The 22,317-nt window shown below is 37.6% G+C and overlaps 1 protein-coding gene across 13 annotated transcripts in view; it reads left to right on the top strand.

The window, feature by feature from the left end:
- The window catches only part of FAM53A (family with sequence similarity 53 member A), a 78,005-nt gene that overhangs the window by 28,410 nt on the left and 27,278 nt on the right, over positions 1-22,317 (top strand). For 6 of the 13 annotated variants that reach the window (XM_026064522.1, XM_026064521.1, XM_026064525.1 and 3 more), the window contains 3 exons: positions 2,881-2,935; positions 5,185-5,987; positions 8,535-8,576. In XM_026064522.1, the coding sequence (XP_025920307.1) occupies positions 2,881-2,935; positions 5,185-5,987; positions 8,535-8,576 (900 nt within the window). Of the gene's footprint in view, positions 1-645; positions 691-2,880; positions 2,936-5,184; positions 5,988-8,534; positions 8,577-9,465; positions 9,564-22,317 lie in introns of those variants that run through there. The other 7 variants (XM_026064529.1, XM_026064527.1, XM_026064532.1 and 4 more) reach the window with 6 other exon arrangements.

Below are 22,317 nucleotides of genomic sequence, written 5' to 3'. Positions count from 1 at the left end.
ACTTGAGAAAAGATAAGCATAATAATTAAAAAAAAAAAAGTTCTCCATTCAGGAAACTTCAGGTAGCCCTTAACGCAAGAGGGAGTGAATGGGGCAGGTGGTGTCTAGCCAATCCAGGACAAATCCAGGATCCGGTAAACTGAGTACAGTGCCCATTTACAGTAATATCTAATGGCCCATATGAGACCTCTGCTCTGTATAGATATAAAGATAATGCCTCTCACAAACAATTTACAACTTAATAGATCCTACTCAAGTTTGGACTTTAAGATATCGTTAGAATACACATAATGTTTCCAAGTAGTCTTAGTTTCAGTTTTAGAAAGCCAAGTAGATTCAATGCAGATATTCTTCCCTTATTTTCTTCTTCAAGCTCCTACTGGAAATCATGCACCTTCCTCTCCATCTTCTGAATGTGGTGTCATATATGACATTCCTTTTAATTATCAAGGTTTTTGGCCTCAGTCTCCAAAGAATTATCATTTGTTGTAATTTAACAGGATTCTGTACATTTGATCACTTTTGAGAACAAATTGTAATTGTTCTACTTTTTGTTCTACAAGCTGTTCTGACTACTTTTCTTTAGAACTGAGCACTGACTTCATTAGAAGCTGATCTAATGTGGCTCTAAGGACAGGATGGCTGTCTGTGTTGAAGAACATGGAAGTCATTCTGTGTATTACAGATAAGGTCTGAATGCATGTTTCCCCCCCCCCCCATCCCCTTTAAAAATGCTTTCATTAGTTTGTAACCGCCAAAGATCTGATAGTTTAGTCTCCAGTTGATGGGTGAGGCTTTTTTAACATGTGGTTAGAATACAGGTAATCAAATGACTCTTTTTTTTTTATAGAGACTTTAAACTAAATGGATCTTTTATCAGGTCCTCTTTACAAATGTCTAAGCATTCATCTAATGATGGCCATTTGGGATTGCTCTCAAGATTTTGTTACTTCTAAACCTGCGAGATCTTAACCTGTATGAATAGTCTCTAACCAAGCCTAAGAATTCTTTTAAGTCATTCTTATTGTCCTTTTTTTGTGGTTCAAGATGCATCACTTTAAAACTTTCTGACATGGTATTCTGTTCAAAAAATGCGTTTTTCTTAACTATTATCTGATAGTTGAATAGACTGGTGCTGCCATTAATTTGGGGATAAACTGCAGGGGGAAGATCCCTTAAATAACCTGCTGAGTCTCTTAAATCTGTCAGTCTGCTTGTCCTTCAGGGAAAGCTGAAATTAACTATTGCTGTTTTATCTCAATGTGCTCTAATGTTCCGTATGGTACCTTACTAGCTTGTTTGAGTAAACTATCAACACTAGCTTTATTAATACAGGTATACTATATAACTAGCGACTGCAGTTATAAAAGGCAAACTAGTAAAAGCGACTGCTGTTCCTACTCCTGTTGTCAGGTTTCATACTTCAAATCGTTTAACGTCCATGGGATTTGCAGCCTGTTAGTCCTTCTTAAAACTCTGGGTTTCTGCTGTTTACTTAAGAAAACAGCTTTCTTAAAGCTGTAAATACATCCACAATTGCAAGCATAAAGCAGAAATCATAGCAATGGCTTGTCTCATATATGCAGACTTTGATAAGAAGCAAGATAAAAATCTGATTGCTGTCCTTTCCTTTCGTCAGTCCCCTCTTTCCCTATCCCAAAACAAACACTCCAAGGTAATATTACCATAGATTAGCACTTGTATCTTAGGTGTGGAGTTCAAGGATTTAAAGCTGTTACTTGCACTGGTTATGTTCCTATGTAGCACAAAAGAAAAGCTTTGTAGGCCAAGGATGTTTGTTTAAAAAGTGAACTTGTATCTGGAAAGGAAGTCTATATACAGTGCTACCTCTCTTTGTCTATACACAGAAAACGAGGGTTTTCTTGGTGGGTATGTGGGGTTTTTTTGTTGTTGTGCTTTTTTTTAAGCAATCTTCTTCCCCATCCTGAGGTAGTGATGGGGAATAAAGAGCCATCCTTGGGCTCTGATAGGGCCTTACGTCTATAAAGTAGTTATAGGAGACTGGATAGCAAGCTCTGTTCTTTGCCGGAAAAATCYAGACAGTTTGAGAATGCCTTTTGAACACTTTTTTTCCTAGATAAAATTAGTTAGGAAAATGGAGAACCTTCTGCTTGCAACCTGTCTTAGTATGCAGGAGCTACTGACCAGGTTTAATCTTAAATCCTGAAGGCCTTCATGTACATACCTTGTTCTAAGCATGACCTCTACATTGTTTCTCGTTAACAAGGCATTACTAATAAACCAGTATGATTTCTAAGACTGTTTCATCTTTTGCAGGTATGACTTTCTTGAGTAGGAAGGTTGTTTTTTATGGCTTTTGTACTTTAAGAAATAAAATGTTTTGATATTATACTGAATTAAAAAATATAAAATGCTAATAAAGTTTGCTTTGGACACTGTTCTGTATGGGGGTCTTAATTTGTATATAGAATAGCTTTAACTAAATTCAGTCTTTTACTTTACCTTAAAGTATTCTGCTCTTTTTTTTTTCTAACACTGAAAATGTAAAACCCAGTTGTCAGATTTTAATTTCCTCTCCACTGAAATGAGAATTGGATCCAAGCTATTTCATTAAGAGTGTATTATTTCTCTTAATTCTTTATGTGGGCAGCTGTTGCAACTCTTGAACCACTTCGATATGTAGTGATATATCAGAAACCATTTTAAATAAAACCTTTGAAGTCTAACTATTTTTAAAGACCAGCTGTTTAGAAGCATCTTTGAGATACCCAACAAAACCCAATATTTTAAAGAGGTGGTTAGATGCACGCACAGGGAAACTGAAAACTGCATGCGTATTCCTTGAGGTACATGCCGACAGCCTTTCACACAGCTAAAACTCTTTTTCTCTGATTTCAGTACTCATCTGAGAAGTTGAACAAAAGTGGCAGCTTGTTCCCTTTCGAAATCAACGGTAAGTTCTTCAGAAACCTTAGGCACGTTTTACTGAGGTAATTGGTATAGCAAGCAGCCTTTCTTTTGTAAATAAGGTGAGGGGGATGGAGCATGCTGTTGTAGAGCCTGCTGGTTTAAGCTGGTCTTTGAACAATACTGGGAATAGCTGGTTGTTAGTTTTGTACTTGTGATCTGCTTTGCATAGTAAAAGGCCTTGTAATGTTTTTTTGTTCAATATCGGCTATGGTGTACAGATGCACAGCAATTGCTGTTTTTTATGCTAAACATCTCTTTGAAAACCTCTACTAGCAGACAACTCTAACCTCTTTACACACCTTCTTATATGCTTTGCCAAATAGAATATCTTGCATGATGCAAATCCTAAGTTGAAGTCCAGTGTTTTGACACAAGTGTATAAGCTGCTTTTTCTCTCGGTCCTGTTGGAATAAGAGTAAATTTTATTTAACAAAAATAAGAATGCCACTTATTGACGTGTAAAGACTTTGTACTGTTTTATTAAGGGATGGATTTAAAGCTTTGTATATTTTATTGTGTCTTTAAGCATAGTAGATTCTTTGCTCAACAGGATTCCTCTTAAAATGTGAATCTTGGTTTGTATGAGGTTCCTGAGGAAAATGATATCTTGTCTTAATACCATTTTTATATGTATGCAATTATAACACTTGCATAAAACTCCTGGGTATTTTTTAATGTAAACTTTAAACTCATTCCACCAACCTCGGAGGAAGCCTCCTATGGATTTTTAAAAATCAAGTCATTCTAAGCTAACTGTTCTGACAGCAGACAGTAGAAGTTTCAGCCAGTATCTGGATCCTATTGTGTTGGTTATTTTACTTGCATTGAATTATGGATGGTCCCTGCCTTGAAGAGCTTACATGCTTAAGGCAAAGCACAGTATGTGGTTGTACCCATCTGAAAGAATGGAGGGGAAGGACAGAGGAATTCTAATAGAACATGTTGTTTGAATAGGCCAGCTGTCTGCACAGTTAAATGATTTTGAGACAATAGGGTGTCCTCTAAATAGGATCCAAATAAACAGGATAATCCATGACATACTTTGCTGGCCATGGAGCATGTACAACTATTTGGGTTTGTGACTTTCAAAGCTACTCAGCAAATCTTTAGTTTGTTGATTATTCTCAAACTCTTAGCTTGTACAGCCAACTATAAGAAAATACAAATATAACACCATATTCTACATTCTTAAAATATACTTAGGAAAAATTTGTTTCAAATCTCCTTCCCTTAAGCCTAGGATAACTGAAACTTACTTGGCTAATTGGTTTAAATTAACAAATTTTCTAACCAAGCATGAAGCACTGTTAAATAGCCAACAGTTATGCTGCTTTTCAACTTGCAAATCCAAAATCTGTTGTAGTTCCTCTTAACATTTTATTGTATAATGTGGAGGAACAGCTGTAAAATGTGCAAAATGTTCTCAAAGAAAAGCTTTACAAAGGATTGAGAGGCTTGGCTGGCAGACTTTTTTTAATCTAGTGTTACCACTTCAGATGAGTTGTGCACTGTGGGCTATGTCTGAATTCAGTTACCCCTTAAGACCCTCCAGCAAGGCTTATTCATTTTATTTTGCACATTAAATTAGGATTTTTCAGATACTTGTGGGTATGAGCAAAAAGGGAAGCAATCTTCAGTCTGAAATAACTCTTATATTGGTTCTAATTTAAAGCTTTTCACACCACAGAACGTGAACGCCTATCTCTTTAAAACTTCAATTTCTATAATAAGGTATTCTAAATAAAAAGCATGATAGTCAAAAGGACAGCAGTCTATAAACAGATTATTCTGCTCATGTATTTAAAAAAATCCCTAGTCGGTTCTCACAATGCTTGTCAATCCACTTTAGTTGTACCTCAGGCTGTTCAGCATTACAGGTTTTAATTGTGATATATGGTGGTCTCTAGAGAAGCAGGTAAGGAAGCAGTTCCTACTGCTCGCTAACAAAATAGTGCTATAATCTTTCAATATATAGGAAAAAGCATTAACAAAGCACTGAAATGTATACTAGAATGCCTGGACTGGCTCCTGAAATACTTCAGTCTTCACATTTTTAGTATTCTCTACTTTCTTTAAAATGAATTTGTGGTTATGTTGTGGAACTTTAAGAGCTGAATATTCATGGCTAACGCTTCTAAACTCTTTTGATTTGTGGTTTTACACTAAACTAGGTTTAAAACAAATTGTCCTTCTCCTTCTCATCTTTCACCTCTATCTTTCTTTTGTTTCTAGAAGACAGTCCTTGGAAAGCTTTAAATGGGGGTAGCCCAATCCAGGCTGACACGACAAGGAGTTCAGCTTACCCTTTCCCAGTGTGCCCATTCAGTACAGGCCCTGCCAATAATGGCAGTCTGCAATGGCAGCAGGAATCTTCCAGTACGTCCATGGTGTCAGGATGGATAAGTGAATTAAACCTTAACGAAAATTCGGGTCAGCCCTTGGCACCACCAACGAAACGCCATTGTAGGTCCCTCTCTGAGCCAGATGAGCTGGCTCGCTGTCGCTCCCCGTGGAAACCTGGCAGTTCGAAAGTCTGGACTCCTGTGTCAAAGAGACGGTGTAATAGCGGTGGCAGCGCTACTTTGCAACGCTGCAACAGTCATGGAAGTGCGACCTTACAGAGAAGCACAAGTATCAGTCTGCCACAAAACATACTGTCGTTAAATAATGTCTTCACTATCACCAGCTTCAATACGTCACCAGTACCCAGACCTTCCTCGGCAAGCAGCGGGTTTGTGGACAGTAGCGAGGGAAGCACAAGTTCAAGCACCCGCTGGAATTCTGGAGGGCCTTGTGACTTTAACCCAAGGCGGCGCCTCTCCCTCTCCCAGGAGCACATCACGGAGACGGGAAATCTCTTGCCTTCAGCTAACAGCACTCCCACCTCCACACCCGAGCTCAGCCGGCGTCAAGGCTTGTTGAGATGCCGCTCGCAGCCTTGCGTTCTGAACGAGAAGAAAAGTCGGCTAAAGCGCAGACGGGAGGAGGATGTACGATGGAACAGGCCATCGTTAGACTTTTTTAAAATGACACGGGTGAGATTTTACTTTCCTCAGTGTGTGAAAAGAACTATTGCAGAAAGGTGGCTTCTAGATAAACCAAATTAATTTGTAGTTGTTACAGCTTTGCTTGTGTTCTAATACTGGCATCTATATCTTCAACAGGACAGCAGGGCTTCTCATACTTGTCAAAGCCATGCCCTACAGCAACTTATTTACAGCCCAGTTTGTGAAGTACGGTCTACTTGATAAAATACAAAGAGCTGTGAAAAGATGCTTTAAGTAGAGGCCAAAAAAAGGCTCGTTTTTAAAATGCAGTAAAGCATAGGGAAGGGGGCAGACTGGATAGCAAAAAAAAGTTAATGCCAGTGAGTTAACTAAAAACAGCGTGCAGCAATTTTTTTTTTTTAAGTTATTGTGGTGCAAATCTGTTTGGTTAAGGCTCCACTTAAAAGTTTGAGTAATTCCATAAAGCTGAAGAAGAGCAAGCAAACCCTACATAAATGTATGCAACTAAAGAAACTGCTGATAAGCTGTCACTAATGGAAATAGCTTTCTAATACAGCGACTCCAGATGTTGCAGCTCAAGAGGGGTGTTTTACTCTAGCTAATCAGAATTCCACCTCTCTCCTCAGTTGAGAGTAAAGATCCTGATTAAAAACTAGTTTTTAATTCATGTCTGTACTTTGCATGTAACAGTACTTAGCTCACTTTTCAAAGCTTCAGTATCAATGGAGGTAACTCTGCTACAGTTTAAAACTGAAGCTGCTTGTTTAGTTTCTTTAGAAGTAAAACTGAGTCAGAGAGCACTGTGAATCTGTGAGAACATAACCCCCAGTCTTCTACTGCCCTCCACATCTTCAGTAGGTACCAGACTTGAGGTTGTGTGAATAGTTCCCTTAAGATAGCTGTACCGTAGTGGGAAGGAGACAGTTTGCAGAAGTATCAGTAAAAAAAGTAGTAAGTGAAAGATACAGTTGCACAACAGTGTCCCCACACTTGATGCGTTGTGCAGAAGAAAAACTGAATGGTGTGGGACTCTGGTAAAAACTTCTAATCCTGGGTTCCCGGTTATTGTTAGCTTATATATAGGGATGCATGGGAGGAAAATCTAGTGAAATATTGGAACTGGACTGTCTACTTTAGGGATAATCATTGAGCTCGCTCTATTACTTCTACTTTGCTTAGCTAGAAGTCTGTATGATGACATCTCTCTTCCTCTTGTAGCTTTCTAAGACAATTTACTTAAATCTTATAGCTTAAAGGATTCCCTTCATTAAAGAGACTCCTTTTTTCGAAGAACTGTAGGATCGGTAATTAGGTGACAAGCCATACATAGTGATTTGCTTGCTTACTGACAAGCTTGGTAACAGATTTTGTTCTGGATGTGACTGGACACTGTCCTTGGTTTTGGTTTAAAATGCATGTTTGTTGGTTTGTTAATCAGATCTTACCTGTTCCTCCATGTTAATCACTGCTAAGATCAGCTTGCTAAATCTGCTCCAGAAATATTAGTGGATTTGTCTTTCAACTGCTAGTGTTCTAATGCAGGCTTCTTGTTTAAACTGAATGTAAAATTTGGAAGTTTCTGCTTTCTTGTCTAGATTTGCTGCTTGTCTTCTCCAAGCTTTAAAGATACAGTATTTTAGACTGAATTTTTTTTCAGTTGTTCGGCTTAGACCTAAGTAAACCATTAAGTAGCGTGCCTGGAGAAGGCTTGATATAGCCTCATGTCTATAGAAAAATTTCTTAGCTTTTTAGATTTGCTGCTGCATTAAACAGCACATCAGACTGTAATATTTGGGCATTGTTAATCACTTTTTGCTGTGAGACCTATTTTGAAAACCATTTTCATGGTAAGCTGAGTAGTTTATGCAACAAAGCTCATTCCACAGTGTCGAGGCCTGRATGAGGCTGTTTTCAGCTCTTCTATTAGAATCTCCCTATGAAGATGCTAATGTGTGTTTGATCAAAGGCACAAAGTATGGTTTGGAAATGCATTATCTTTTAAACAAGTTGAACTTTAATGAAAATATAGCTGTTAAAAAGGCAGTATTTTTAAATATTTAAGTAAAAGCTGAATCACGTTTTTAAGAAATGCTGGGAGGTGAGGGGTTTTATTTTGTTTAGAGAATGGCACTTTACTAACCTGTCATGTTTTGCTAGAAGTTTTTCTTTAGCCTATCTTCTCCTTACACCCCGAATCTTGACAAATGTGTATGCTTTGAAAATTTTAATATTGGAGTCTGAAATATATTTCTCTGGGAGTATCCTCCATGAAAATTACTGCTGCACAAAATACTATAAGCTAATACTACAGAAGACTTGTTTTGAAGTGTCATGCAGTGAGATGTAGATGTGTCCTATATCTGCATAGCTCACTGAAGATCAGGATTACAATAGGGGGAAGTTCAGTAAGACCTCTTTCATGTATTTTTGAAGGCTTCTTATTGTTTCTAAAAATAAACTGACTTAGTGAATTTTAAATGACAGGATATTTATGAAAGGCCTATCTGAAAACAAGTGTTTCTAAGTCTAAGGAAATTTGTTGCAAGCTTACTGCAAATGTTTTGATGTCCTCAGGTGTTCCTAAAAGTCTTGGAACTTGTATGTGTCTTAAAACAGGTCAGTAATAAGTTATCCACAACCAATGTTAATTATCTAAAGTCATAGCTGACCCATGTTGCGGTAGATTTGAAGGTATGGGAAGGGGAGAGTTCTTGCTTTACCTGACAGTGTTGTGTCTGAGCCACAACAACAGCAGGAGAGAGTCTTGGGTCCAGTCACCTTACAGCAATTTCTCCCAACAGGCTGGAATTTTAAGAGGTCTGCACTGAAACGCCTGCAAAAGTTGGTTAAGGTGTCTCAGCTAGTAATTATCTCAAATCGGTATTTATCAAAACTGACTGACTGTAGTCTGAAGCAAGTGCTGTTGGGTGTGAATGAAGTTCTTGAATAGCTGTGTGTTCAAGGGAAACTTAAAGGAAAAAGGGCTGAAACTTTTTTGAATTAATCATCTGTGTTATTAGGTTTTTGCCAGTTGAGTTCTTTCCCCCCGGGTGGATGCTGCTTGTTCTTGTTCCCTACTAATTTGCTAAATATGAATGCTAGAAAATCAGGAAGTCTAAGTCTGAAAGCCAGGCTCCCATTGTTAATACTTTTAAGTTTAAATAAAATTCATAGAAGAGTAACTTCAGGTTATTAATCTGAATTTCCTGTATTGCTTCTTTAATATTAGATTTTGTACCAGTCTTTAAAACAGAAAAGAACCATGTGACCCTTTGTGGTTGGAACAGTTTCTGTTTATATACCTTTATTCTCCCCTCCCACGTACCTCTTCACTGTTATGGGTTATCTGCCCTCTCAGGAAAGAATATGTCCATGTCTTAAATGGAAACATCTGCATTAATTTTAAGTAAAAGAAGTAATTCATATATTTAGAAATAGACTGAAGTGATCAGGCAGACTGCTCTATACTGTTGTTTGGCTCTAACATAGTGTTAAATTCTGGAAGGATCTTTTTCTGGAGTTCAAGCTGAAAATACACACTTATGCAACATCCGCGTTTCCAGAACATGAAGACAGCTGTAGAAACAAGTGGAAAAGATTATAGTAAGTGATAACAAAATGTGATAGCTCTCTTCAGGCCCTAAGGACTTGAAATGACTTTCTCTGCTCAGTTGTGTGTTAGAATAGCTGTGTGGGTTGTAGAATAATTGCAAACAATATCTGGGCCTATTTAGTGTTTGCTCACAGGCTTCTGAGCAGGAAGCTGCCTCTGGTGAGGAGTGTTGGTGCTCCTTAAATGAGGCAGACATCTGATCAACCTGGCACTTCAAGATATATGTGCATGGCAAAGGAGAGACTCCTCAGACTTTCACAGTCCTGCAGCTAATAAGCTCTGTTACAGAAGGTAGTCGAGAATAAGTGTAGGTAGCATTTAGAACAGTAACTGAAGGAGGAGGATATAACCTTTCTTTCCTGAGAAGTTCTTCCACCCCAGAAAACTGAGTTCTTGGGTGTGGATGGGTTTTTTGGGGGGTGTRGGGTGGGGGCAGTTTGTGTGTGTTCTGCTTTATGTAGGATTATGTCAGTAGATCCTTTTGGCAATAATGAAAATAGGTGCAACAAGTAAAGAACAGCTGACAGGCTATGCGCGTTCTTCAGTGCGTAAGCRAGTTAAACTTGCACCTTGGCAATTAATTCAATGTTCCAGATCAAACTGTTCTTCAAAGCTGGACTAACAATACAYTGTAGTCTGAAGTCTTGCTGCTGTTTAACACCTCCCCCTGCAAAACCCTCTGGCACAGAGCTGCCAAAAAAAATCTCAGTATCATACTTTAAAAGAAACTTCTGTTTTTAACATGTCTGAAGTGGTCTTCAGTCTGTTTAAACAGTTAATGCAAAATAGCTGGTTTTATCGAAGTAAGGAATAGTTTCAAATATCCAGTGATATGGTATCTGATGCATTAACACTAAATGCTTTTAACAAAGAAAAGGTTGAAGTTGCAGTATGTTTATGTGCAGTCAAGCTAGTAAATGTTGCTCTCTTCAGCATCTTCTGTTAATCACTTAAAAGTTAGTTTTCTTTTAACATTTTCAGGTTCAAATTATAGTAACCTTTAAATGATAGGGCTGTTGAAATGTCTTTCATGTTTATCACTAGCTGTTATGACTTTAAATTGTTGAATCAAAGTATAGACTCAACTTGTTTAGAAGAAAGTTTCATTCTTAGTAAGATTTCAGACACTTATGCCCCTCCTTATACACATAAAGTAGATGAAGCCCTTTGAGATAAGAGTACAAAGACATCTATATCTCTCTAACATTTAACTAATAAGGTGTGTGATATATTGGTTTTCTTTTTAGTAGCAGTGCCAAAAATGTGTGCTGTGCTTTGTTAGAGACCATATTGTCAGCAAAACTGCTGCCGAACTTCTTCAGTGTACTTTTCTACAAAGAGCAGTGCCAATTTGAATCTATAAAGCTTTTTTTATAAAAAAAAAAAAAAAAAAAACCTAGAGTAGAAAAGATTAAGACAACTTGAAAAATTTTAAGGGTCTCTAATCAGTGAAGGAACTAAGGGACTGAACCTGCTTTGGATTTCCTATCGTTAGGTGCATTTGCTGCCTTAGGAAAGCATTGAAGGGACCTGAATCTTATACTAGTGAATTTTCTTAGTGCTGAGACACATCCAAGTGCCACCCAGGGTCAGACCAAATTCTGTGTAGCCTGGCATCCTGCCCGACAGATAACAGATGCTTTGAGGAGCGTGYGGGAACAATGCATACAGAACATGATACTTCCTCTGGCACGCTGTCCTTGCTTCTGCCAGTGTGTCTTAGGGCTTCTGAAGTGTGCAGCAGTAGTTCAGACCCTTGCAACTACTGATGGATCTACTGTCTGATGAATCTGTTTTTAACCCTTTGTATTTTGGACCTCCATAATACCCTGTGACACTTCCATAGTGTTTGTAATCTGTTCATATTCCACTTCTCCAAACACCTGAATGTGGTTTTTAGTTTAAGGTCTTGAATTAGCAAAACACTTTAACTTCTGGTCCTTAACAGGATGTTGAACTTGATAGTCTTTGCTTTATCCTTACTGACTTTATGCTTCAGGCCATACAGTGACATAGTGGCTTTGTGGATCTGCTTGGCAAGGAGGGCTCCTCTGAAGATAGCTTCAGAGATGTAAAGACTTGAACGCTTCTGCCAAAGCAACAAGACTAGTATCACTTATGGAGTAGCAGTATGAGGATTAGAGRGGGGACTAGTCCATAGTGATTTCTACACCAGTTTAAAACTGCACACTGAGTAGGGATGAATGGTGGGGAGGTAGGGGGGAATAAGTTTCCTTGAAGGGTGTAATGGGAGTGTGAATACTTTTTATAAAGAACAAAACATATCAGGAATGCTGTGACTGAGCTTAGATTACAGAAGATGATGTCTGGTCTCTCTTGCTGAATCTTTGTATCAACTTTATTTTTACTTTGTGTGGGCCAGGTTACAGAAGCTGATGTGAATAGGTATTAGGGTGAGATGTCATACTAATTTTATTTAACCATCTAAACTAGAGTAACAGTATACTGTTGTCAGCCATTTGAAAGCTATTAGGCATTCATTTTGATTTCTGTTGCTCTCTGAAGTCACTGCAGTGGTCACTGTGTGCACAGGTGGATGTATTAGCTATACTGAGGCCTCACACACTTTGCTTCAAAGATTATTTTGATTAAACTTTCTCCCTGATTCTTTGAATTCTTATTGTCTAGGAAATTTCCAGGTGTGCCCTGTTCAGCATAGACAAAGTGGATAAAAGTGAACTGTTAAAACATATAATCTATGTTCACAAGTTGCACAAGCAGTGTCACTGCTATAGATAGCTCAAACACGTAAATTTTCTACATTCATGTGAATAGTGTAGTGAAGTAATTGCTCTTTTTTCCTAGTTGGCCTCAGTTACATTAGACTTTCTGCAAGACTGCTGTTCTAGCATGTGTCAGATAAAAATATCAACGAATCCATTACAATGCTCGTAGGGTATCCTATGAGTCAAGCCTGGATTGGCTAAAGTAGGTTAAGTATTGGCTTATGAAGTTCATTCGGATTGTGTTCTCTATCTAAATAGTAAATGTTGCTTTAAATAGTTTGAGTTGCTTATGTAAAGCTTGTCTCTTCTAGTCTCCTGTCAAAATGGGAACAAACAGGTTATTTGAGGTAGAAGTATTTGCTGCTTATAGTTACAGCAGAGTCAGCATAGCCTGTTCTCTGCCTGGTACACTGCTGCCATATACCACAGTTTGGAGAAGACACTATTGAATACACTTGCAATTCTCATTCATTTAAACTCTTGCAGTACTTCTGTAAGAAGGTGTAGCACAGCATCTCTTGGTCAGAAGTTAGATCTGATATGTTCCACCTACAGACAAGACATTGCAATCCAGTGGTGCATTGATACAAAACCACTGCTTCTAGGATAAAATGATTGACAGATGTCCTTGCACTGTATGCAGTACATCTTTTACACTCTTGATGCCCTTGCTTTCTGGATTATGGTTTGTGGAAGCTCTGAGTAGCAAGGGATTGGACTGGAGTTGATTGAGATCAATAAAATGCAGTAAATGTTAGTATCTAATTTGTCAGTAACTACTCATAAAGTAAGATTAAGGACAGAAAAGAACAGCTGTAAATGAAGTAATTGAGCCAGGGATAAAATCTTGGTTCTTGTCTGAAGACTTAATTTCTATTCCTAGAGGAGCCTTCAACTTCACATTTGAAAAACACAAGTTAATGCTGGCCTGCCTTTGCTTTAAAAAAGAGCTTTRGGGCCTTATTTTTTTCCATGTTAATAATCTGTGTAAGTGATCATAAACCAAGAAAGGGAGAGATGATTATTTATGTCTTAAGAGGCATGAAATAATTTGAGCTCAATGGTCGTCTTCAGTGGAAGGAGACTAGGTTTCAAAACTGTTCGGATAAGTAAAATCAATGTTTTAAAATCCACTTTTCATGATTGTGGATATAAACTTAATCAATTTATAGCTGAAAGAAAAATTCAGCACTGGGCCTTAAGGGAAAATGCTCTTCTACTGTTTGTGTGAAAAACATTCCTCTAAGTTCGTGGTACCAAAGACTTCATCAGTCTAATTTTTTTCTTTAAAGGCAACTTTGAGTTGAAAGACAAATGTCTGAATGGAAGTGGGTCCGATAAACTGCTTGTAGGTTTAATAAGGTTCAACAGTGTGAAAACAGGCCTGCAGGATTTTGAATAATAAAATGCAACTCAACTTCGTTCTCCTAGGGCGTGGCCAAGCTATTACATTRTTGCAGAGAATGAGTTCAGAAGCTAGAGGGTAAGTTAAAAAAAAAGACCCCTATTTCTCTCCAAAAAGAAATAGAAGGTTGAAGAGTTTCTTTCAGATGCCTACTCTCCTGTGGCAGTTGCAAAAGGGAGAGACCTCTTGAACAAACTTCAGTGATGGCCAGTGACCCAGCACCATTCCTGTTGGTGAAACAGTGCAGATACTCTAGAACTCTTAGTATAAGTCTCTGGATAGCAGACATCTGGTAAGCCTCAAGTATTTTGAGTTGGATTGTAGGTTAAATTGGCTCCTTTGGAGTTGAGCAATGTGCGTCTACTATATAGTATGATTATGTCTCCCATTTCCTCAAATTAAACCAAAAATAATGTACAATAGTTTGAATGCTTCTGTGAAGTTTGTGTGGGTGACTATTTACATTTGGCTTACTATAAATCTGTAAAAACCAATTGTGGAAATTACGGGTGAGAGAAGATATTTTAAATCATTCTGTCTAATTCCCTGTTGATGCATGATTGCTTATATTTTTTTCTAGTATTTTGTCCACTGTACCTTTTTTAAATGCCTCCAGAGATGTGGTTTCCTTAGCAGATAGTCTTTTGTGGGAAGCAAAGGCAGTTTTGCTTAAGCCATAAAACTTGCTCAGACACACTTTAGATAGTGGCATTTCTTTTTGGATCTTCTTACTGACATGACAACAAATAATATTTTGTGGCAATGAAACTTAAATTACTGGTCCTCTGGTTAACAGAAGCATACGAGAGGTCTTATCTCCTGTCTTTGAAAGTAACTTCTGCAGGGGTGGGAGGAATGATAGCAGATATTAAGTATGACAGATAGAGATTAGGAGCCTGTGTTAAGTTATTCTTTTCTTTTTGTGAACAAATGTTGTGTACAAATGCACTTTCTCTTGACTGAAATCCTTTTCTTGTGAGAGTTAAAGAGGAGTTACACTTAAGCGGTACCTTTGACTGTAAGAAATGGTCAAGGACTGGAACCGTAATGGGACTTCTTGCAGAGATCTCTGAGGACCTGCATAGACTAAAGTGTTCAGATAGATCTCCCCTTCCAATCAAATACTTGGATTAATTTCTCTATTAGTTATCTCATTTAATAATTTAAATGTGTTCAAAGTCCTGCAGTGAAATAGGTTAATCAAAATTAATCTCTTATGGAAAGCGATGAACCTTTTCAGTTGTTAAAAAGCTTTGTTTCCTCTCTTTTGTAAAGTGTTATACAGATAGTTCTTTTTATGTTGAAGTTCTAAGTTTAAAATAACTGCCATCTTCGAAACTTGCCAAAAAATTATTCTATAACCTGTATTGCATTGGAACAAAAAACTCTTCCTGTGATCTGTAGCAAAGATGTGCGAAACTAAGAAATGGACTTAAGCTCTAAAATTATAAAAACAAACACCMTCCCTCTCCCTTTAATTTTAAGCTTTTAAAACAGAGGTGTTATATTCAAATGATGATTTCTTTCTATTCAAGGGGAACCAGCAGTAACTTAATACAGAAAAGCTAATGTTGGTTCCTAACTTGAGGAAAGAAAGCCTTTCTGAGCTTGCTTCCACTTTGGGTGTGCTGCTTTTGAAACTACTGAACTTTGAGTTTGTTCCTGTATTACAGTTCATGTAGCTTAAACATGCCTTTAGCTGTTGCCCTTCTTCTAAACCACTTTAGTAATGATTTTTGGCATCTAGTGTCTGTCTCTTGCTGTGTTCATTGCATGAGCAATGTTTTAAATGGCAATAGGGGAGCAGTAGTTTTAGGGAAGATTTAGTCTTGGGGGGGGTTAGACTATTCTTGTAAAGTTTGCATTTGTGACTTTAAACTAAATAATTCACTTACATTTTTAGACATTTTATTAACCTTGGAAATCTATTTCCCACTGGTCTTTGTCCTATTATCTGGTAAAAGTTTGTTCGGTTATGAGTGTGGATTTTGTCACTGTAGGCTTAGTTGCATGCTTTTCTTCCATCCTTCCAAATCTAAACAAGGGAGCTGCATGTCTGTTGTGTGGAAGTAATAAATGTAGGAAAGGGCTCTGAATTTCTATTTCAAGGTGACTGTGTGAGCAAAGTATCAATTAAAAGATTTATCCATAACTGTATGTAGCTCTTGTTCATTATAGCACTGTGGTGTTTGAAAACTGATATGTTAAAGTTTTTATAAGCAAGGTTCCCGCATGCCCTCCCAGGTAGTTTATAATAGGAGATGTCTGAAAATCTTGGGGCAGGAATTATCTGGTTATTACACACAATAACTCATTTAGTAATATAATTAAATTTTAACCTCTTTTAATAGCAAATATATTTAAGCACTGTACCAGGTGGAATCATAATTACTGCTGTATAAATAGCTGAGTCTTTCACCAAAATGTGTAGCAGCATTGTCTAAGACCTTTGTGCCATGACTAATTTTAACTGGGCAGGGGGGAGGAAATGTTGTGAGCTTTTAAGTCTTCATGAATCTTTACACTTGCAATAAATGTAGTGTGATTGTGTAAGCTATAAGGTTTTCCTGTCAGAGCAATGCTATCTTTAGAGTGCAGCTATTACAAGAGCAAGATGCAAGAGACCTTGTTAAGCAGTAAACTGGGATGACAAGGTTGGATGCTCTTTGCTTGGTGATACATGCTGAGTCCAACTAAAACTAAACTGGGAAGGATGTCTGTTCTTAGACTTTCATCATTTCTCCTTTCCCTGAGAGAAAGTAAGAGTAAATTGTTCACAAAGTTTTTAGGGGGGAAAAAAAATTGATACATATATGTATCAATCAATTGGAGCATTTCTTTATTTTAAGTTCTTGAATTCTGCAGTTTAGATAGTTAACACAGTTTCACAGTTGAAGTGGAACATTCCTACCTCAAACTACCCAAATGAGACGTTAAAACTTCGGTGCTTGTGAGCCTCCTTCAAGTGCTGCTTTTTTTTTGAATATGGGATATAATTGAAATTGAGGGTTTTCCCCCCCACAGTTCAACAAAATTCTTGTTGAAAAAGTGATTTAAAGCTCCCAGTCAGTTCTATAGAGAAGAGCTCTAACTGTTTCTCCTTTGCTTCTGAATTATGAACCCTCCTTCATTACTCACTTTAGTTTTTCTTGTCCTTTATCTGTCTTGTTACTAAAATGAAGATGTACTAAAGATGATGTGTTAACTGCAAAACACTTTGCTCTTTTCACATGCACTCTTGTGAAATTCTTAATTCAGGTTCTCAAAGCACTTGAATTCTTATATTGGTATTTTCATGGTATTTTTAGACAAATGCCAAAATGCAACCTTTTGCTGCGGATTAGACTCAATTCCACTAACTGACCGACAGCCTTGGGGGTTTTTGGATGCCACATAAAATGTTTGCTAATACCTTCTCTGTAATTCTGAAAATGTTTAAATTTTTGGATGCCTTTTGTACATGTCGGTCACTATATAGCACACAATTTTTCATAGCAGTACCCTTTGAAATAGTAATTCCTTTTTAAAGGAGGAATAGTTGTTTTTTTCCAAGTAGGCATTGATGACTATGTTCTACCTTCTCTGAAGCTGTGCTTTCTTGTGATTGTCTTGTAGCATGTTGATGTTCTGCAGTCATCCAGTCTGCTTTAAAATTAAGGATTTTTATTGCTGTAGAAACCACTTTAGGAAGCATTTGTTTTCCCCGTTCCTACCTCCTTCCCCTGCCACCCTTGTGGTTTGAGTTTTGTATGATGGGGACTCAAAGGAAGGGAAGCTGAATTCCTTTTCCTTGTTTTTCTTTTTCAAATACAATGGTGACTACAACCCCTGTATGAAACAGGCRTTATATTTTACTAATAACTCTTTGTCTCAAAGCAAGTGAGTCATCTTCTGACTGCCAAGCTTCAGAATATGACAGTTCTGAAGAACTTTCCATAAGAGGAAACAATAACAGATTTGCGGACTGCTAATGAATAGTGGATAACTAATGTCCTGCTTGCACTAAGCTTTAGTAACTGACAGATATTTTACCTTATTGTAGAATGGATTAGAAAAACACTTTTTGTACCCAATTTATAATTTGGTCTGATACATGAAGTCTTAAATGACTGCTTTTGTATCACAATACAAGAGTTATGTGAATTGCTTTCACAGGGTCACCTGTTGGGGGTTTTTGTTAACAAAGTTCTTGTGAGCTTATTCTCAGGCAGCAGAGATTAAACTTTAATCGTCTTAAAAATATATATATATATATATATATATATGTAGTAGTTTAGGAAACAAATGATATGTTTTGGCTAACTGCTGTATTAGTGTGCATGACACCAGCTTCATATTTTATTATAGATGAGCAACGGAAGTATCCATGCTATATTAAGAATTACTTGAAACTTGAAGTAGAGTTAGGGTCACTTAATGAACTTTATGCAACTTTAGCTTGGTTTAAAAGCGTTACAAGTATGTATTTCATCAAGCTGGAAGTCTCCATCTGGCAATAATAAGTTTCGGTTGAAAAGTCTGGGGGTGCTTAAATCATCAGAGCTCACTCTTTCTATTTAAATGGAAGTGAGTCTTGCCGATAGCACTTCATGGCTGTAATGAATGTACATGTTCTGAGTCTGCCCAAATACCTGAGAATGAACCTACATTTTCCAAAGTGCTCAGAGATGTTCCAAGTTTTAAATTCAGTAATGCTTTCACCTCTTCGTGTCATGAACAGCATGAGTGTCCTAGGTTTCTTAAATAAATAAATAATAATAATAAAATAATAATAATAAAATAAATGGGGGGGGAAGAGGGAGGAATCTGTCCATTCAGGATTCATTCAGATGCACTGGAGCTTGGATAATCCAGGTCTTATTGTGAAAAAAGCTCCTTTACTTATGGCTCTAGTTACTAATTAATGAAGTCCTTAATTTGGTTATATATATATATATTTTTTTTTAGGTTGAGCAGTATTAGAGGGGAGGCTTTTTCCTTCCATCTTGTACCTTAATGATCTAGCTGTCAGGAGCAGATTTAATTCTAAGGCTTTTCATACTGCAACCTAACTTTGAACTGCATTCCAAACCAATGGAGTTGAGCAGGTCATAAAGTTTATTAAGAAGTGGCCTTGTGGTTTCTAACCACAGCAGAGCATTTTCTTGACCTAGTTATTTTCCAAAGATAGATTATTGTTTTTCTTGCCTTGAACGTTGTTGCCTGAAGGGGATGGTCTGATTTGTGACACAGGAGTTGGAAAGTCTCTAAGAGTTGGTGCCTCTATGTTACTATTGAATCTGGATGCTATTCTGCCCACCTGTGTTCTTTCGGAGGGGGAGAACTTAGGTACTTGGACTTGAAAAGCTTATTAAGGTAACAGGCCTTGAGCAAACAAACCTTTTTATGGGCACATAAGGCTTTTTCTTCTAGAATGAGTCTTAAATGGTACTGGTCTAAAGTATGCAGCTGTTCTACTGGTAATCAACATTTTTGTCAAATGGCAGTCAAGCATCCTTGCAAAACACATGTCTGTGTTTGTTAGAAACTGGGAGGCTAATATGATGTCTCATGACTAATTCTTCATGGTCTAAAAAGTTTTTCCACTTGAGTGTTGCCAGTTTATTTTCCCATTACTGAATCTGTATGTGCCTGCATGTGTTGTTTTGTAAGCAAGTTATGTCCTATTATTGGCTTTTGTAAATCCTCCTACCTTGGAGGAGGAACAACAGAACTGGATTTTGAAAGCAGGGGTAATTTGCTTTATATTACTGTGTGGGATGAGGGCATGTGTTGAATTAAGCTGTTTACACAGCTTGCCACCCTTCAGGTTCTGCTTCTTTGCATTACTGTTCTGAAATTCCCTTTTGGCTTTGTTTTGTGAGAATTGTACACAAAGCTCTGCCTTGCTTTGTTGCTTTCTTTCCCATTTGGGATTCTAAAGCTCTTTGGTCTGGTGTCAGACTCTCTAGATTCTCTTGTAGCAAATGATTGCCCAGAAAACTGGCTGTGCCCCCTTAAAACTGGGAACGTTTGAGCATGGCTAGATCCTACTCCCTTTCATCATGGCAGTAAAGTATCCTTCACCACCTACTAGAAGGATCCAGCAGACTTGTTCTCTTCAATCTTCCTTTGTGTGGTGGCATGACCAACATATGCTAGTATCCACAGTTCATATGCACACAGAGGAGCTTACTGAGCTTATTTTCTGCTGCTGCAGAAGCTGCCTGATGCAATTTACTGAAATATTCCCTGACTAGGTAGGCTTGGGACCTAGTGTCCTTGATATGTGCAGTGTGGAAAGTGGCCCTAGCACCCTTGAGGACCAGGCCTGAGAGTATTAATCATCCTTGGGGGAACCTCCCATGTTCTTGATTTAACTTCTGTATTCCTCCCTTCCTTCTGCTATGTGAATTCTCTAAAACATGATTGTCTTTATCATTGATTGAAACAGTATCAGTTATGGGAGGGGTTTTTTTTACTAAAACTGTATTTCCAGAATAACTGTTTCTCCATCTTTAATATTACTATATTAAACTGTAATAAGCTTTGCATGATTCTGGCTTTTTTTGTCTTAGCCCAAGGCCTGAAAGATAGAGAAGCCCCCTGGGGAGCCATGATATTAGTCTCACAGGTAGGATGTATGACACAGCCATCAATGAGATGATGGTGGCAGAAGGGTACAAGGATTTCCCAGAACAATTTTTCCAAAAGTTCTGTTTTCAAACAGAACCTGCGGATAACTTTTTTTTCTCCTGGAAGTTAGTGTCCTCAAGCTATAGGTAAAAAAGAGCATGTGTGGGTTTTTTTGTTTTTTGTGCTCCCCCCCCCCCCCCCCGAAGAGGTGCTGGGGTATGTGGGTGGAAAGGACTATCCTCTGCAGCATTTTATTTTATGCTCCTTGTCTAGGAGTGTAGCTCCCAGTGCCTGCCTCTGCTGCTTATTTCCCCAAGCAGTGCAATTTGTGAAATGCTTTTTGAGACAACCTTTAGCTTCAAATGGCTTTTTATGCATGAATAGTATTTCTTCAGGTACGAGTTTGCTGATGCATGCTTGTTTCCTCTGCCTTGAGTCTAAGGGAGCTCACCGCACACCTGTGAAAAGTTCAGTATAGGCTTTTGTTCTTCTAAGTAGTAATGAAAGCAGCTGTCAGTCATGCAAAGCAAAAATCAATAAATTGACACATTCACTTCAACTAATAGTGGCAATTTGAGGTGTTTCTCTCTCCATGTGACAGAACACCATGGTAACTTGTTGGAGTAGCAGGAATTGTGACCTAAATAGGAAAGAGATTCAAACTAGTGCTACAACATATTGTCTGCAGAGCGTAACAAGTGACAGGTTTGGGATGCTTTGAATTTTTCCTGTGTCTATTTAAAAAAAAAAAACTACTTTCTTGCTTTGATATATCTTACGGGAAATATTGCAGACACTACTGCTTGGCTTTTCTAGTTGCTGTCATACTTGGTATTTTTTCCCTCAGTTGTGGTAATCTTTCCCTTATTATGAAACAGACTTCTCATTATGCATTTCATGGGGATCACTTGATGCTTATCCAGTCAGAGTGGGATTCAAGTCCGACTTTGTAATGAAAACTGAATCTGTAACGCATATTGGTGGTGTTACCTCTAAATGATGGCAGAAATAACTCTATCTGAAGTTCAGGCTTGGAAACTGTAAAACCAAGGGTTGCAGGAAAGGAAACGAAAAGGAGTAGCAGGATGTTGAAATGCTTTCTTAGTGCTTTCTTTCTGCAGTTCACATCTGTAATAAGGTCTAATCCATAAGGAACAACCTAAATGGAACTGTTAACAAACTACAAATGCTGTACTTAATTCTGTTTTTAATATCAAGGGAATTGATGTGTAGAAGGGGAAAGATCAGTCATATTTAAATTCTTCAATGTGGTCATATGTTTTGATTGCCTCTTGAACAGGCTTCATGTATATAGAATTAAGGCAGAAGATGATGTTCCTTTCCYGAAAAAGTGAGGTAAAGGGCTTGAGTACCACAAATTCCCTTAAGAGTTTTTTTACTAGATTTGAGTGTCTGTGTGTGGGTGCTTGTGGGTGTGGGTTTTTTTAAGATTTCTCCAATTTAAGTTTTAAGCATTACAAGCCTGAGAACCAGTAAGCAAGACAATCTGGACTGTTCTCAGAGTTGAGTATGCATGAATGAATATTAGCTGTCTTTTCTCCACTTTCATCATCTGGTTTTAATGTGCATTTTGTTTCCTTTAGGAAACAGGTTCAGTGCAATTTCCAGTAAGTCATGAACTAAACATAAATGAAATGACTAGGAATTAGTAAATTTAGTTTTTATCCAGTTGTTGCTTTTTTTTGAGAGAAATGATAAAAGACTCTCGAAGCTTCACTTTTGAGAACATGGAACAGGTTTCTTTCATAAATGTTTCCATGCATTTTTCTCTAAAGAAAACTTGCCTGGGGATGCTACTCTGTCACAAAGACTGTTTAAAAGCTGGTTCCTTTTTTTGTTTGTTTTTTAACTTTTTAAAATACAGCTGTCAGAATACTTTATTTTGTACTAGGCTGCTTTCACCCTTCACTGACCAACTTGTGTTCAAAATATTTTTATGATCTCTTTAAATATATT

Source organism: Apteryx rowi, unplaced genomic scaffold, assembly GCF_003343035.1.
Source record: "Apteryx rowi isolate R43461 unplaced genomic scaffold, aptRow1 scaffold_22, whole genome shotgun sequence".
NCBI lineage: Eukaryota > Metazoa > Chordata > Aves > Apterygiformes > Apterygidae > Apteryx > Apteryx rowi.
This window is presented reverse-complemented; position numbering and strand designations above follow the sequence as displayed.